The sequence below is a fragment of the Microdochium trichocladiopsis genome (assembly GCF_020744255.1).
Source record: "Microdochium trichocladiopsis strain MPI-CAGE-CH-0230 chromosome Unknown B0I36scaffold_4, whole genome shotgun sequence".
Lineage (NCBI taxonomy): Eukaryota > Fungi > Ascomycota > Sordariomycetes > Xylariales > Microdochiaceae > Microdochium > Microdochium trichocladiopsis.
In genome coordinates, this window is record NW_025763547.1 from 2564544 (window position 1) to 2579054 (window position 14511).

The window sequence follows — 14511 nt, forward strand, 5'->3', positions numbered from 1 at the left end:
CCAGCTTCCAGCTCAATCTAAAACGTCGGCTCCCGCCGCCGTCAAACTGGCTCAGAACGAACATTAACGACCCCAACTCTCGCTACCAAAAAAGCCTCGTCTTCGACATACCACAAGAAGAGCAAAATCACCCCGAAACGACACACCAGCTACTACAGGTCTGGTTGAGCTTCACCTAATATCACAAACCCACGTCGATCGCTACCTTCTCGACACGGACTCTCGTGTCGTGATTCGCGTAAGTCTGGAAACTACTTTGAACCCAGGTTGGCAAGCATGACTGACCATCATCCCGTGGCTCTAGTTCTTTACTTCACTTCTACCTTGAACAGCTTATAAAATGGCTGGCCCTGGCGGTGGTCCCCCTCGTCGCAGTCACACCAAGTCCCGCAAGGGCTGTGAGAACTGGTAAGTTCCCGTGACTCTTTCATCCATGTCCATACGACCTATATTAACAAGCCTGGCTGTAGCAAACGCCGTCACATCCGCTGTGACGAAAACTTTCCCCAATGGTAGGCATCTCACGCCAAAATCCCGAGTCATGCGCCATCTAACTTTCATCTAGCCGCAACTGCACGAAGCACAAGGTCCGCTGCCCGTACAACGACGTGCCTGTTCCCGATGAGCGTTCTGCAACGCCTGATAAGCCCGACTTGATGTGGAACCCTCGCATCGAGGCTTCAATCCAGCAATGGCAGCAGACGGGATTCTTCCCCTTCCCTGCTCTTGGCATCGTCCCTGCTCCTGACCCTCAAGCATACACCCTCGAGGAGCTGCGTCTCATCTATCATGTCTCTGCCATCTGCGATGAAATGTCCGCCATGGATGCCAACGGCTTCACGCTTTGGACTCGCCAGATCCCCACGGTCCTCCGCGTCGGTGCCACCAACGGCTATGTCATGCATGCCTTGATCGCTTTTGCTGCTACGCACATTGCCTTCCTGACTGACTGTCCTCTGGTTGGTAACATGGCTTACGAGCACCGAGGTATCGCATTCAACGGTCTCCAGGAAGCCATCGGTAACTTCTCCCCCAGCAACTCTGATGCTGTGCTTGCCACTTCTCTCGTCCTTTCGTGGCAGGCAACAGACTGGAGAAGCTGGACGCAGCTCATGCAGGGCACTTCCTCGGTCATTGATGCGATGGAAGGCTGGAAGCACGAATCCCAGTTTGGTGACTTCATGGCTGAAAGCAGCACCTTCCCGACTGCTCCTCCTTCTCCTCGGCCGGACCACAAGCCAAGCCAGCCCCGCAAGGAAGACCTCGATGCCTTCCAGCGCACCATCACGCAGCTTTCCAAGGTCGAAGCCCACCTCAAGCAGAACAAGGAGGACACGAAGCTCATCCAACAGCTGGCTTCGTTCCTGAAGGGTGCTCGCAAGGTGAGCCCGATCCAGTCGATCAGCGACCAATTCGACCGTCTTCAGCCTCTGCGCACCTGGCTCTTTTGGCTTCCCGTCATGTGCCTCAAGCAGAACGGTACCTCGCCCAGCGCGCTCGTTATCCTGGCGCACTACTACACCGCCGCGATGCTCATGGAGCGCCTGTTCCCGGAGATTGGTGCTGCGTACTTTGGTAGCCTCTCAATCGGCCCTGTAGAGGAGATCGCTCGCCGCCTGCTCTCCATCAATGTGTCCGGAACCATGGAAGGTGATGCACAGACTCCCCTTTCTCTCATGGAGTTTCCTATCGACACCGTCAGCGAGTTTCGTGCTCGCATGGGCTGGCTCCAGCCAGCGCGGACGCAGTCATTCCCCCAGTTCGACCCGCCAAACTTCTACATGGGTGAGGCATACCAGGAAACGCCACCGCCCTGCACCACTTCGTACATGCCATATGGAGACCACCCTGCGTTCAGCTGGAGCACCGAGGACCTTTCTAGCCTGGCACCGGAGCCGGAACATGGTAGCGCCGTCAGCCCGCTCTCGCTCTCGTCGCCGTATCCTAGCCAGCAGTACCTCAGCATTCCGTCCCCCGCCTATGGTGGCTACAGCCCTGCCTCGTCCACATGTGGTGAAGGCTCTGTAACCTACAGCGACAACGAGGACTTTGCTCTCTTTGACTCTGGCATCGGATCTTACGCGCAGTACGGCTCTGCTGAAGCGAGCAACTACGGGATCGGGTTCGTTACTCCTATTCAGACTGTGTGGACATAGTCACGCGGATTTACTGCGGACTACGGCCGACCCTACCGAGGACTCAATTGATTGACGGTTAAACGCCCAGGACTCCATTGGCCTTGACCCCATCTGCGTCCACAGGCTACCTCCCTCTGGAGATTAATAGGATGCCCTCGCCATTCCTGCAGCGCGACGACACTCAGAACCACCCGGCGGGGTCAACAACCCCTCTGTCTCTGTCCGCGCCATCACCGGCCTTTATGAGCGTTCCGACCTTTCCGCACCATCATCGGCACACCTCTTCACTCTCCTCGGTACCTTCACACTACACGCGCGAAGATGGGGCCACCTCTCCGCACCATTGACGAATAAGTCGCAGCGCATCTCGGTCGCTCGACTTTATATCCCAGCAAAACCTTTTAATACCCCATTTTTACCCAAACGCACAGACGCAATTGTACACCCACACTCCTTTGACTGGAATCAAAGACAATCACGACACGTCCGTCGTCGACACAAAGACGCACTTACGATCCTTTTTTCATCTGTCACACACGCCCACGCATCGTACATAATGCATAATCATCCATCCAGCTAACGACACTCCTTTGGGAACCACATCATACACACCTCACGAATAGACGCAACGCGCGCCACACTGCATATATAGACAAACTCACGACACTCCTTTATGACTTCAACGACGATTCCAACCACTACCAATAGAATCTCAGCCGCTCCTTTTCCAACTGCAGCATAGCAAACCGATACCCCGAATTGTCATTTTCAAATTGCATAGCGCCTGTTTCCACAAACACACCTCTTTCAACATTTTGGCTGGGAAGCCAGGTCGCTCCTCACTGGATAGACCAAAAACTGCATTGGGCCGGCGTTTTCTGAATTTTTCTTGTTTTTCCCCTCCATGCACTATGGTGCTCGATTTGTGATGGAGGAATGGAGCCACTAGCTGGCATGGACACTATTGGCACTTGTTAGAGGCGGCCAGTATGTCGCGCATCAGCTGTCACGGGTGCGTGGCGGCTGTGCGAGACACTCAGTGCCACCATGGAGTTATCGGGACCGCACAATGATTTTGTATCAGCACTTGAGATTTTAGGGAGGATTGTGCATGTCAGATAATCTGACAGCCATCATGGATCATAATGGACAAGCTTTCAAGCCTCTCTGTATACTCTGATCACCTCATTACTGTGACATGTCTCAAATGGACAGCCTGGTTTGTGATATCGCGGGGAGATCTGTACCTGGAGCGCATCATGATGACCAAACACGACACTCATTCACTGCATATCACACGCAGGTTATTGACACACCTTTAGTGAATCAGAGACGTCTCCACACGCGGGCAAGGGGTGGAGAGAACACAGTGCAGCATTCTAGCGCTGCTGGAGCTCCATGCCTGAAGGGGGGCCAGTAACGAGCAGCGAGATGGGCCAATTCCCCCCCCCTAGCCAGTAGGGTTCACCCTCGTCACCATTGTACATAACTGCGTACATGGTACATGGCGCATGCATGGTGATCGCAGGGCTAGCTGAAGCGGGGTCTTTCTCTTTGCAGATAACAAGGATAGGGCTTTTCATGGTTGGTTTTTCTTCTTTTCCTTTTTCATTCTTCTCTAGTTGTGAAGAAGCGTCGTTTTGTGCCTGCTGGAGGCATCTTGTGTGTATTGTATTGTACTGGCCGACAAAAGGCCCCCTGGTAATGGTCCATGATGGCTCAAGATCTCTTGGTCCTAGGAACTACCCATACTTCTATGTGCTGCTGGCCTGTGCCTCCTAATTGTGAGCTGGCAGATCTGTCTGGCTTGCGAGGGGGCCACTGACCGAGTAATATTGAGGTCATGGCGGGCTGGGACGGAGAGAAGCTGCTTAGATGGGCCTAGCGAAAAGCTATGTTATGATGGGGCGGAGGGGGGCCCTGGAAATGCGGGGAAGGTGTCGTTGTTGTCCACTTGCTTGTTGCGGAATTCCGGCGCATTGGAGATGTGTGTTGTTGTCGGCTGTCGAGCGACGTCTGTGCTCCTTGCAGGCGGCGGACAATGGTGTTTCAGGGGCCCCAGGGAAGGGGAATTCCCATGTCGAACAGTGCTGGTGGGCTAATCGGGAATATTTTGTTCTTCGAGAGGACTGAGAGAGGCCCTGTCTGGTGGGTGCATGGCTTCAGCTGGCTGCCGGCCAATCAGAGAGGCTTATGTCCGGGCAGTAGTGCAGACAAGGGGCCAGGGCCGGCCCAGGGGGGGCTGCCGATACGAGGTTTTGGACGGGGAGGGCCAGGGGGAGGGGAATACCCATGCTTGGGCCGTCGAGGTGTTATTTGTGACAGGACAGGACCAACGACAAGTTGTGCTGCTGCTGGTGCGCGGCCGCTGTGGTCAAAGTTTTGGGGGGAAGGGGGGGCACCAGTGAGCGGCCGAGCCAGCCACTTTTGGCGTCGTCCTAGCCCGGCGCCGGGTCCGTCGTGGTTATTCTTAGCAACGGGCAGCACTTAGTAGAGCCACCCAAGACAATACAAGCCGATGCGTGGTGGTGGCGGCTTGAGACGAAGCGTGCTAGCCGGTGAGACGGTTGGGCGACGGCTCGCGGCGGGCGGCGTGTGGCCAAACAAGGCCCATGCGAGACATCGCGTAGCGCCTGTAGCGTCGCACCAAAGACCTTTGCAATCACCACGGCGTCTCAAGAGAAACTAAGTGCCCGGTGCCGGCGGTGCGTTTTGGCGGTCGCGGGCTCCAAGAAGGATTTTCCTGGTGTGCATTAGGTAATGGGCGGGTGACGTAGGGCGAGCTGCATAAAGAACCCATGCGGATGGCGCCGTCCTGGCCGCCAAGATGCTGCTCAGAATTATGGGGCGGGCCAATATGCCTTTAGCGAGTATAAGGAACCCACCAGCTGGCGGGGGACAAATGGCACCACGCTTCAGCCCGTGCACACCTGGGGGGAGGGGCGGTGGCACAGCACAAGCCAACCCCGGCCAGCGCTGTTGTCGCTGTGACATGTGAACAGCAATGGGGCCCAGCCTGGTTTGGTAAACAGTCGAGACGGCAAGCTGCTGACTAGGCGGCCCGATAAGCGAATGAGACTGCTGTTGCTGGTCCGTCCCCGTGGAAGCAACATCGGGAGGCCGCTGCGTGCCCTCGTGGCCGAAATGAAGAGCCAAAGGCATAGTGAGGGGACCGGGTCCGGGTCACTCGTCACACGAGCACAGCAGGCCCAATAGAAGCCTGTCGTGCACCCACGGCTCTGCAAGGAGGCTTGCCTGCCTGGCGGTGTTGACGTGGTTTCAAGGCAACCCACCACGCAACACGCACGTCCCATCCTGTCCGTACGGAATAATAGTGGCTTTGGGCTTGGTTGACGATGCGCAGAAGACACTGTGCTTGCTTCTCGCACTCGGGATCCGTTTCGGTTGCTCTCGAGCTGTAGTGCTGAATCTTATATTGGGAGAGAGGCAGTTGCATTCAGGTACTATAGTGTACTCACCTTAAGGTAAGGAAGGTACAGGTATGCTCCTCGTGCGTCACGGTTTCCACTGTTCAGCCGAGCTGACCACAAGGTGTGGCAGGTGCAGCACTCACTCACGAGCTGTCACAACCATACATCCGCTAGACATCCACGCTCCTCTGAGCCGGGTCAGAGCTGGGCCAGCAGCAACTTGTAAAGGCAAAGGAGCTTGTCGTTCCTGCGCCAGCCACGGGGCACTGGGCTTGGAAGCATTATCGCCCATCCACTGCCACTCCATTTGTCCGACATGTGCTGATTCTCTCCGAGCTGACAGTGCCCGATCTTGTCTGGAAGAAACCGGTAGGCACCTCGTCCCCTAGTTCCTTGCACCCTACTTGTGTGTGTAGAGGACACAAGAACGACGCAAGGGAAATCTTCGTCTCGACGTTATTGTAGGCATGCTCCTCTCAGTCAAGGTTTTGAGTGGCTGCACGGAGGCCCTCGCTCAGCAAAAGTGTCATCTCGTACACGAGAATGCTGGCATTTCCATGGTACGCAAGGGCGTCCGAGTCAACGCAAATGTCCAGGATGGTGAGAGACTAGGATTTGACCACAGAGCGTGATTGTCCTGGGACAGAACCAAGTCTCGATGCAGACAGCTGGCCGCCATGTCTGCTGGGAAGCCTTCTGACAAGTAGCGTACTCCCTATCACCAGCACTCCTCATGCCAGGGGAAGGCCTGGTCTAGCGCTTGCGCCCACAGGTGGCCGCCCTCGGCCTCTGCTTCGGCTGGAAGCACACGCGATCCGTCAATCTCAGCTTCGTTTACTCTTTCCCTCTTATTGACCAACCATTGCCAGATGTGGAGTGCCGCACCGGTCACCATAGCACTGTGCGTGCGTCGCATCTGGTGAGAAGCTCACTGCCCCGATACACGCAAGACTCCAAAGATGACGATCGAAGGAATCAACCGGATCAGGCAGGCGTCTCATGACTAAACCATGGAAGCAGGGAAGGGCAGATGCTTGACAAGAAAGATTATCGTGCAGGAAGCAAGGTGGCATCACAGAGTTCCCCTTGTCTTCTGAAGACATACTGGCCAACAAGCCCCGTGACTGCTCCTCACCAGGGACAGGTGGAGGGGGCGTCAACCTATTCTCCTATGAGTTTCAGGGTATGAAAGGCGACTTGAGAAGATAGGGTCGGGCTATTGTTGAGGCAGGGGAACACCCTGTGATGGCTTTGACAGCAGGTGATCGACACAGCCAACCCGAGGGAGGAGCATCGGTCTACTCCCCTCCGCGTCGTTCCGATGCACGGAAAGCGAGGACCAACAGAGTGATGTGTCGGGTCAAGTCGTCTACCCAATCACACGCAGACAGACTGGCCTGCTAATGACTAACGCCGTGGATAGCGGACCGAATGTCATGAGGCCGTTGTTGAACTGCTGTCAGCCGGCCCATAGTAGTGGCGTTCCACGTAGCTTCATCAGAAGTTTCGACTTAGTAGCAGATCAAGGCTTCATGAAAACCATCGGACACCATCTTATCTATCATTGAGTTGAGGGAGGCCGGCGGCCGAAGTCTCTCGGGAACTTTTGGGCAGCCCTGTTTTCAGATCCGTTCATGTCACACCCCCTCGGTTGTACCTGGTCTGCCCGACCGACCTGCTGCTTTCATGCATGCTAAGGAACTCACCGCCGATCACCAGGAATGATGCCCATCAGTAATTCGGCCAAAGGATGAAGGCTCAGTAATCGAGTCAAGGAGGTACAGTGCAGGAAGCTCAACATAATAGCATAAGGTCCTGGTCGAGCCCGGCGTTGCCAGCCCCCGGAAGCTGCGAGGAGTCTTCAAGAAAGACCTTTCCCTCATTCGTACTCGCGATGTACGTGCCGCCGTCGTGCAGGGCGAGGTCGACTGCTATACTATTGATCTCGGAACAAAACATGCCATCCGATGCGGGTCCACTTATAACGGAACGGTTGAGATCAAGTTTCACCACGCAGCAAAATGGCATCATTCTCGGGCTTGCGACCGCTTCATGATTTTTCGTATCCTGCCAGAAAAGCTGTATGGTTGGCGGACTAGCTGGCCCGGCGGCTGAGCTGAGCTGAGATCTGCTGGGTAGCTGTCTGAGCCGGGGAGGACAAGGGGACCAAGACCTCGTATTCAGAGACCCCTTAGCCGCCAAACCCACCACGTACCATAATTAGGTCACATTTAGGGCTCCCCAGCCTCCCCTAATACCTCTTGGCTTGCCTGCCATCCAGTATAGTTTGCCGCTGTGCATTGGTGATCTTCAGGTCCCGGGCAGTGCTGCTTGGGACTCCAGGGTTAGGGTGATGCAACGAGTGCCCTTGCACCGCTGCCTCAAAGCCCGCAGGAATTGTTTCGATCATTCTACTCTGCTAGTCAATTTGAAATAATATCCAGCATGAATTGAATCCATTCATGTCTCCCTGTTGAGAATTGCAGCTGTGTTAACACAACCGTAGCTCTGTCCATCTTGGAGTCCTCATGTGGCGAATTTCACACGAGCCATCGCACACGAGGAAATTTTCCCCCTCCTCTTCTCGTATTGCCACAGGCCACCTAGGCAGCAGTGGGACGGAGCAAACTATGCAGCTGAAGGCCGGCAAAGGACCTCCTCCCATATCTATCTAGACGCAGCTGCTCGGGAGAATGTTAAGAAGAAGAAGGGATTTGTAGACACTTTCGATACCCCGAATGACAGCTCTCCTCTGATGAACTTGCTTGAATGCTTTTGAAATCCGCCTTTTTCCTCTTTGCTTCGAAGACACCACTGACGCTATCCGGCCCCCGCGACAACAATTTGACAGTGCATCTCGACGAGGCTCGATGTTGGACGAACCGTGACGGGATGGAGAATGCGCAGATTCTTGCAAGGGAGCAACAACTCCAAAAGGACCGGACAGTGTGGCGACAGGGACTGCGGCCGCGTTCATGTTCTTCTGGGTAACGGGTTCCCCCCGAGTATTGAGGGGAGATCGGCCTACCTTGGCCAGATGGAACTATAATGCTGAACGACTTGTCATTATGTCGAGATGAGTGTTAGGATGGAGGGATCATGGTGGCTCGGTTGTGGTTGCGAATGAGCAGTAGAGCGCGAGACGACAACGACAACGACAACGACAACGACAACGACAACGACAACGACAACGACAACGACAACGACAACGACAACGACAACGACAACGACAGATAGTCTTCGAGACTTGACCAGAGTTTCGCATGAGAAGTCTCACACGCCCCCTACCATACCGACCGAGGAAAACGAACGAACCGCCTCGGTCAACTCAGAGCGACATGAAGATAAATACTCAGAGAGAGCGCGACTACACGTCTTGAGCGAGACCCAGGCCATGCGCACAATGCCCGCCAGCATTTTTTTCAGAGAACAAGAACCCGAACAAACCTGTTTGGAGCACACGGACGCTGACGCTCCGGGCGTTCTTGGTGAATGGCCAAGTCGTTCAGAAGGAATGGTGTGCGTATTGATGGCGGACTAGCACAGTCGTTCCTTTCGGAGGGCATGAAGGTAAGACGGGTGCCGGGTCAAGGTGCCTCGCAGATGTGTACTGTGCCACCTCTGTTAGGTTAAAACGAACAGAATGGAGGATCAGGGGCTTAGAGGATGAGTGAACATCAGATTGTGTGACGCGTTGAGAAGGCGATATATTTTCCCGCGAAAACCGCCAATTTCGAACCTGACGTACAGAGATGAGTACGAATTCCCTGCACTCGCCACTAACCCTCCTGGACATAACTTGCAGCTGAATGAACACCTTCCTCGGGGCCCCGTGCCTATGCTAGAGACACGCTCGGCACTCTCGGAAGACTTTCTTGCTCTTTTCCATAACCCTCAATTGAATCGCAAGTCAATATTTCTACGTGGACAAACTGCATGGCCTGGCTTCAGGGAGAATCTATTGCGAAAGGCACACCCGTTCGTGGCCGAAATGCAGACCGAAAGCCCGACAACAACGTCCATGGCTTCATTCCATGGCAAGGGTCTCATAGCTATCACTGTAGACGTGGTCTGCAACTTGTCTATTAGTTCAACGGGAAGAGGGTTCCAATGCTAGTGAGTATGTAGCTGTCAACCTCTATAGACAGAAACACGCGCAGGCGAAGACTATTTTACTCTTATGAAGCATTTCAAGCAGGTCCAGAAGCTTTGTAGGATATCTCCGTGCCCGATGAGTGCCTGCCTCTACCGGAACCTTCCTTGAATAAGCATAGCTCCACCAAAAGAGCCGATTCCTTCAGAATCTGCTACCTGTCTCTTCATTGCAGGCCAGTCAGCTATAGATGGCCGTATCCGTGTCCATGCCTGGTCTGGTCCAAGGCAGAGTTGGGGCCTCGATCCGGCAAAGATGAGTCTGACGGTGCCTCGACAACCTTGGCCTTCTCAAAGATATATCCTCCCAACTGAGCAGCTGCCATAGGTCCGCCATGTGGTGGAGTTGCGACAACTGTCGACTCAGAGCCTCCTGGTAACTCGGTTGCTGCGTGCCGATATTGGTGCTGTTCCATCTCTCGACGTCGGCGGAGGAACAGCCAAATTCCCAAGCCAGCAAGAATCACAGCTGCCAAAGCACCAACAACAGCTCCCACAATAACGCCTGTTGAAGGTTGCGATGGAGATGCAGAGCTGGTGATTTGGGTAGGACTCAAGGCGGAGAGCCATTCGCTGCGGCTGCTGCTGCTTGTGCTGTTTGTGGTTGCGTCCTTGCCGCCGTTGATAGCAGTCATACCCATCCAGACACTGCTCAGGGGCGTGACCTCTACCTGACCGACCGAAGTCGTCTCCATCTGCTGCAGGGTGGTGTTCTTGTTTGCCCGGCACGCGTAGTCGACGATACCACTGAAGAACGTCAGAGTGCCGCAGTAAGGCCCAGTGCTGGCGGTACTGTTGGATTCACGTCAGTAGTGATCCAGACTTCACATAGAGACAAGACTGTGCAGACATCTTTTTTGTCGTAAAACACCCATCGTGGAGGACCTCGTCTGCAGGGCTTACCATTTACAAATTAAACTGTTCGATTGACAGTCTTCGCCGCAGAGCCCGGCACCAAATGTTGCAGCGTCGATGCAGCTCGTCTGCGCGCGAGAACACTCCCCGTCCTTGCAGCATGCCACAAAGCCGCCTTCATGTGTCGCGAACACGCACTTGTCGTTGGTCTCGCACGACCATGGTCGTTCTGTAGGGAACCCGTTGGGCTCAGTCAGCTCATTGCATCTTTGATATCGAATCCTGGCGACGTGTTCAAAAGGTCTCCCGCAGTGTGATACTGAGAGGGACTGAGAGGAAGGGATCTCGTCGTACTTGTGTCGCCACTGACATAACCACACATGCTGTCCGGAGCGAACAGGAAGTTGCCCTCGTACGCAACTTCCCTGCGCAAGTCTCCAAGACTAGGCGCCTCTGTGATCGTGGGCCACATGTTGTCAGTAAGGATATGCGGCAGACTCGCAGTGCTGCTGCTCAGCCTCGGACTGATTTGAGCTGCGCCCTCGACCGCGCGAGCGGCAATCGCAGGGAGGAAGACAATTTGCGCCAGGGAAGGCATCTTTGAGCCAAAAATGAACCGGCTTGTCTTGTGACCGACCGGATGACCAATTGACGTGAAAATTTAGGGCCATACAAGTTAGGAGGGTGGCATTCAAATAGACGCAGAGGCAGACAGCATCGCGAACTGGGATGAAAGCAGGGGCACTCGGCCTCGTCCCCCGGAGCGGCCGTCCCAATGCAGGTTGTTCCGCTGCATGAGAAGACCGCAACACTCAAGAATCGTGATCCATGCTCGCTTGGCTGAAATGTCGGGCCCAGCAGTACAAACGACGACTTGTATGGATGGATGGCTGGGCGGCCAGATGATCAGAGTTATACCATATGACTAGACTGCTAGCTCGAGCCGCCATTCACGGCTGCATGGCAATTGAAAAGGGATATCCTCAAAAGCCATCTCTAAACAAAGAATCTAGCCGTTGGGACGGCATGAATACACCGACCAGGCACAGAGGTGCCGAGAACCGACGACGCTGGTCGAGACGACATTGCCCAGCCATCAACCAACCTTTTCTCCACCACAGAAGAGCTTGGCTACAGGGTTCCAGGCCAATCAGACGGGCGTAATGAGTTGTGACGACATCCAACTTACGGACTATTCCCGGGGCCTTCACAGCTCGGGCAGGGGCGGTTGGTAATAAGCGAAAGCTGTCACTGTGCTGGGGTATTTCGCGACGTGCTGAGTTGGTGAAAAGCACATACAGGCAGTGAGAATAAAAGTCAAGGGGCATCCATATGCGAGTTCTGCCTCGAGCTGGTGATGCGACCAGTCGCCAGAGCCCACGTGCATATGCAATTGGCCTGAAGATGAAGATAATGAACATCGAGTCTTGTGAAATGGACTCGGTCTGTCAAGTCGGTACCACAGGAACATCTCAGTATATAGTTCACACCGCAGACAGCAGGCTCTTGAAAAATTCATAATTCTGACCCTCCATTATTCCTGAGGTATAATCCACCCCATCAGTGTATCCAGAGGACCAGCCGGGGACTTATTCGACAATGGATTTTGCCCACCATAGATGCCAAGCATGAATTCATGAGCATCACCATGATGCCAAGGGTCGCGTTATGGCATGGATACAGTGCCCTTCCCAAGAAACATCGTCGTGACTAGTGCTTCTATATTGAACTGATTACAAGATCAGTTCCTGCGAATCAGCATAAGAGTCACCAAGGCACCGAACGTCAGCGGATGCTAGGACACTCGTCCTATCCAGAGTGTTGCTCCGCAACGATTTCCACAACAACTTCCCCCCTACTGGACTCCAGATTGACGGCCAACCGAGGAGACTTGGCTGGAAGAGGTGGTGAGCGGCCAATGGAAAAAGGTGTTGAACACCCTTTGATCGTCCCCATCATTCTGATGATGCTTAAATCACCGTTGTTAACCTCTGCCTTGGTGGAAGGGGAATGGCACCGAGGAAGAGGCTGTGGTATTGTGTAGTTGTGGTATATATGAACAGTATAGCAGTACATGGCAGAGAATTTGTACACGGCCACCAAAGCCTGTATCTCCCTCAGCGCAGCGATCGCAACAATGCGATCATTCTTCCACATAGCCAAGGGCCTGACCCATTTTGACCTTCTGTCCCATCTCGACAGCCCACCTGAAGCCTCCCTTCGCGGCAGGATTCTCTGCAGCTGGAGCTTCAAAGACAAGGACGATGGTGCTGCCCAGCTTGAAGCCGCCCATTTCCTCGCCACGTCGCAAGGCATGGCCGCCAAGTACCCAGCTGGCGGCAGTGTAGGTCGCCTCCGCGAAGCCACTATAGGGCTCGCCTCTTGCTTTAGCCTCTGCGGCAGCCCGATCTGCCTCCGTATCGGTGAGCAAGGAATTGGTCCTCAATTCTTTATCAAAGTTGACAATGATGGAGCCAACGTTTGTCGCTCCGACAGGAACGTAACTGAAGAAACCCCATCTCCACCGACCGATCAGCGCGACACGCTCATTGAGCGTGAACAGTCCCGGCAAAGTTCGCTGCAAGTATGGGGACACCGAGTACAGCTCGCCAGCAAAATGGCGGCGGCGCTCCACAACCCAGTTTGCCGGCGAGTGGAAGCGGTGGTAGTCTCCAGGCGCAAGATATACCACGGCATAGTACAACGAGTTCTTCTTGTCCTCAGACAGCAGGTCATACCAAGGTTTCTCGCCAAGGGCAAGTTCGGCGCGCACATCGGCGACAGCGCCAGGACTGGACGGCCGCGTGGTCTGGTCGCTGACCCTGTGGCCTGCGTGGGACTCCTTCTTTGACCCACCAATGAGATCGGGGATGGTGTAGGAAATGCCGTTGACCTTGGCAAACTCCTCGTCTTGCTTGACAAGCTTCTCATCACCGTGAGACTCAACCTTCTTTGGGTCTATGCCTGAAGAACCGCTCGCGATGCTGGCTGGTGGTGTCGATTTTCCGAGAAGAGCATCAACACTGTAGGTCATTCCCTTGACCTGCTCGATATCACCACCGACAACCTTGCCAAATTGCAGAACCCGGCCATCAGCAGGGGAAATGAGGGCGTTCGGGTTTGGGTCCAAAGGCCTCACGCCGTCTTTGATCTTTCTGTAGAAGAAGGAGGCAAGGTTGGGGAAGACGTGGAGGTCTGGCTCAGCGACCTCGTCAAGGTTGACGCCAAAGATCCAAGAGTACAGTTTGAAGCCGGGCACACGGAGGTAGTATGGGATGGGAATCTCGTTGAATTTCCCCCATAATCTGGAGATCGCCTTCAATGGCAGCGTAGACATGACTTGCACCTGCCTGGAAACGGTGCACCGTGATCAGCCGTGCTCGTAGAGAAAGCACCGCACAATGGTATCAACCTTGAAACTTACCAAGGTCCTTCTGGTCTAACTCGCTCCCGCCTCCTAGGCCGGTCGCCATTGTCTGGGGTATTCTCCTTTTCTCTGGTCTGTGTGCGGTAGAATTGGAAGAGGCCCAGGAAGCCTATCCCCAGGCCAATTGGGATCGGTTTCCACTGGATCTTTGTGTTATTGAGGGCGTCGCCAAGTCTTGACCGAAACCGCTCGTTCTGGGGCCGGCGTGGCGCATGGTGGAAGGCGGCTCGCGGGCATGTGGTCGAGGAGGAGTGCGTCAGAGGTCGCGAGGTGGTGGTCAGCGAGGCTCGCGAGGGCACATGAAGTGAGCGCCTCAACATGACAGCCTGCATGGACGCCATGGCTGAAGCACGGCGTTTTGTTGCAAAGCGACTTGATTTGACCCGGGCTCGGTCAGGTCAGAGGTGGCCCGGAGGACAGTAAGTAAGGGCAGGCGACGGGCAGGAAATAAGTCGGATTGCGAGCCTCTGGGTGTCGGCGCCGCGACGGGAAAGCTCCAGACATGCTG

The 14511-nt window shown here is 54.8% G+C and overlaps 3 protein-coding genes across 3 annotated transcripts; 1 reads left to right on the forward strand and 2 right to left on the reverse strand.

The window, feature by feature from the left end:
- Positions 1-340: 340 nt before the first annotated feature.
- On the forward strand, positions 341-2156 carry B0I36DRAFT_240765 (uncharacterized protein; the record flags this gene model as incomplete). Its single annotated transcript, XM_046149790.1, has 3 exons — positions 341-408; positions 471-512; positions 566-2156. 3 exons carry the CDS (start codon positions 341-343, stop codon positions 2154-2156), a joined length of 1701 nt encoding a protein of 566 aa, XP_046014204.1.
- A 7750-nt stretch (positions 2157-9906) lies between these two features.
- On the reverse strand, positions 9907-11174 carry B0I36DRAFT_362049 (uncharacterized protein; the record flags this gene model as incomplete). The annotated part of the gene is made up of 3 exons (XM_046158586.1): positions 9907-10513; positions 10625-10805; positions 10931-11174. The coding sequence occupies 3 exons, from the start codon at positions 11172-11174 to the stop codon at positions 9907-9909; spliced, it is 1032 nt and encodes a 343-aa protein (XP_046014205.1).
- A 1380-nt stretch (positions 11175-12554) lies between these two features.
- Positions 12555-14501, reverse strand: B0I36DRAFT_321311 (phosphatidylserine decarboxylase-domain-containing protein). Its single transcript, XM_046153679.1, has 2 exons — positions 14001-14501; positions 12555-13926 (listed from the first exon to the last, which is right to left on the reverse strand). Exons 1-2 carry the CDS (start codon positions 14342-14344, stop codon positions 12720-12722), a joined length of 1551 nt encoding a protein of 516 aa, XP_046014206.1. The 5' UTR covers positions 14345-14501; the 3' UTR covers positions 12555-12719.
- Between the last annotated feature and the right edge of the window lie 10 nt (positions 14502-14511).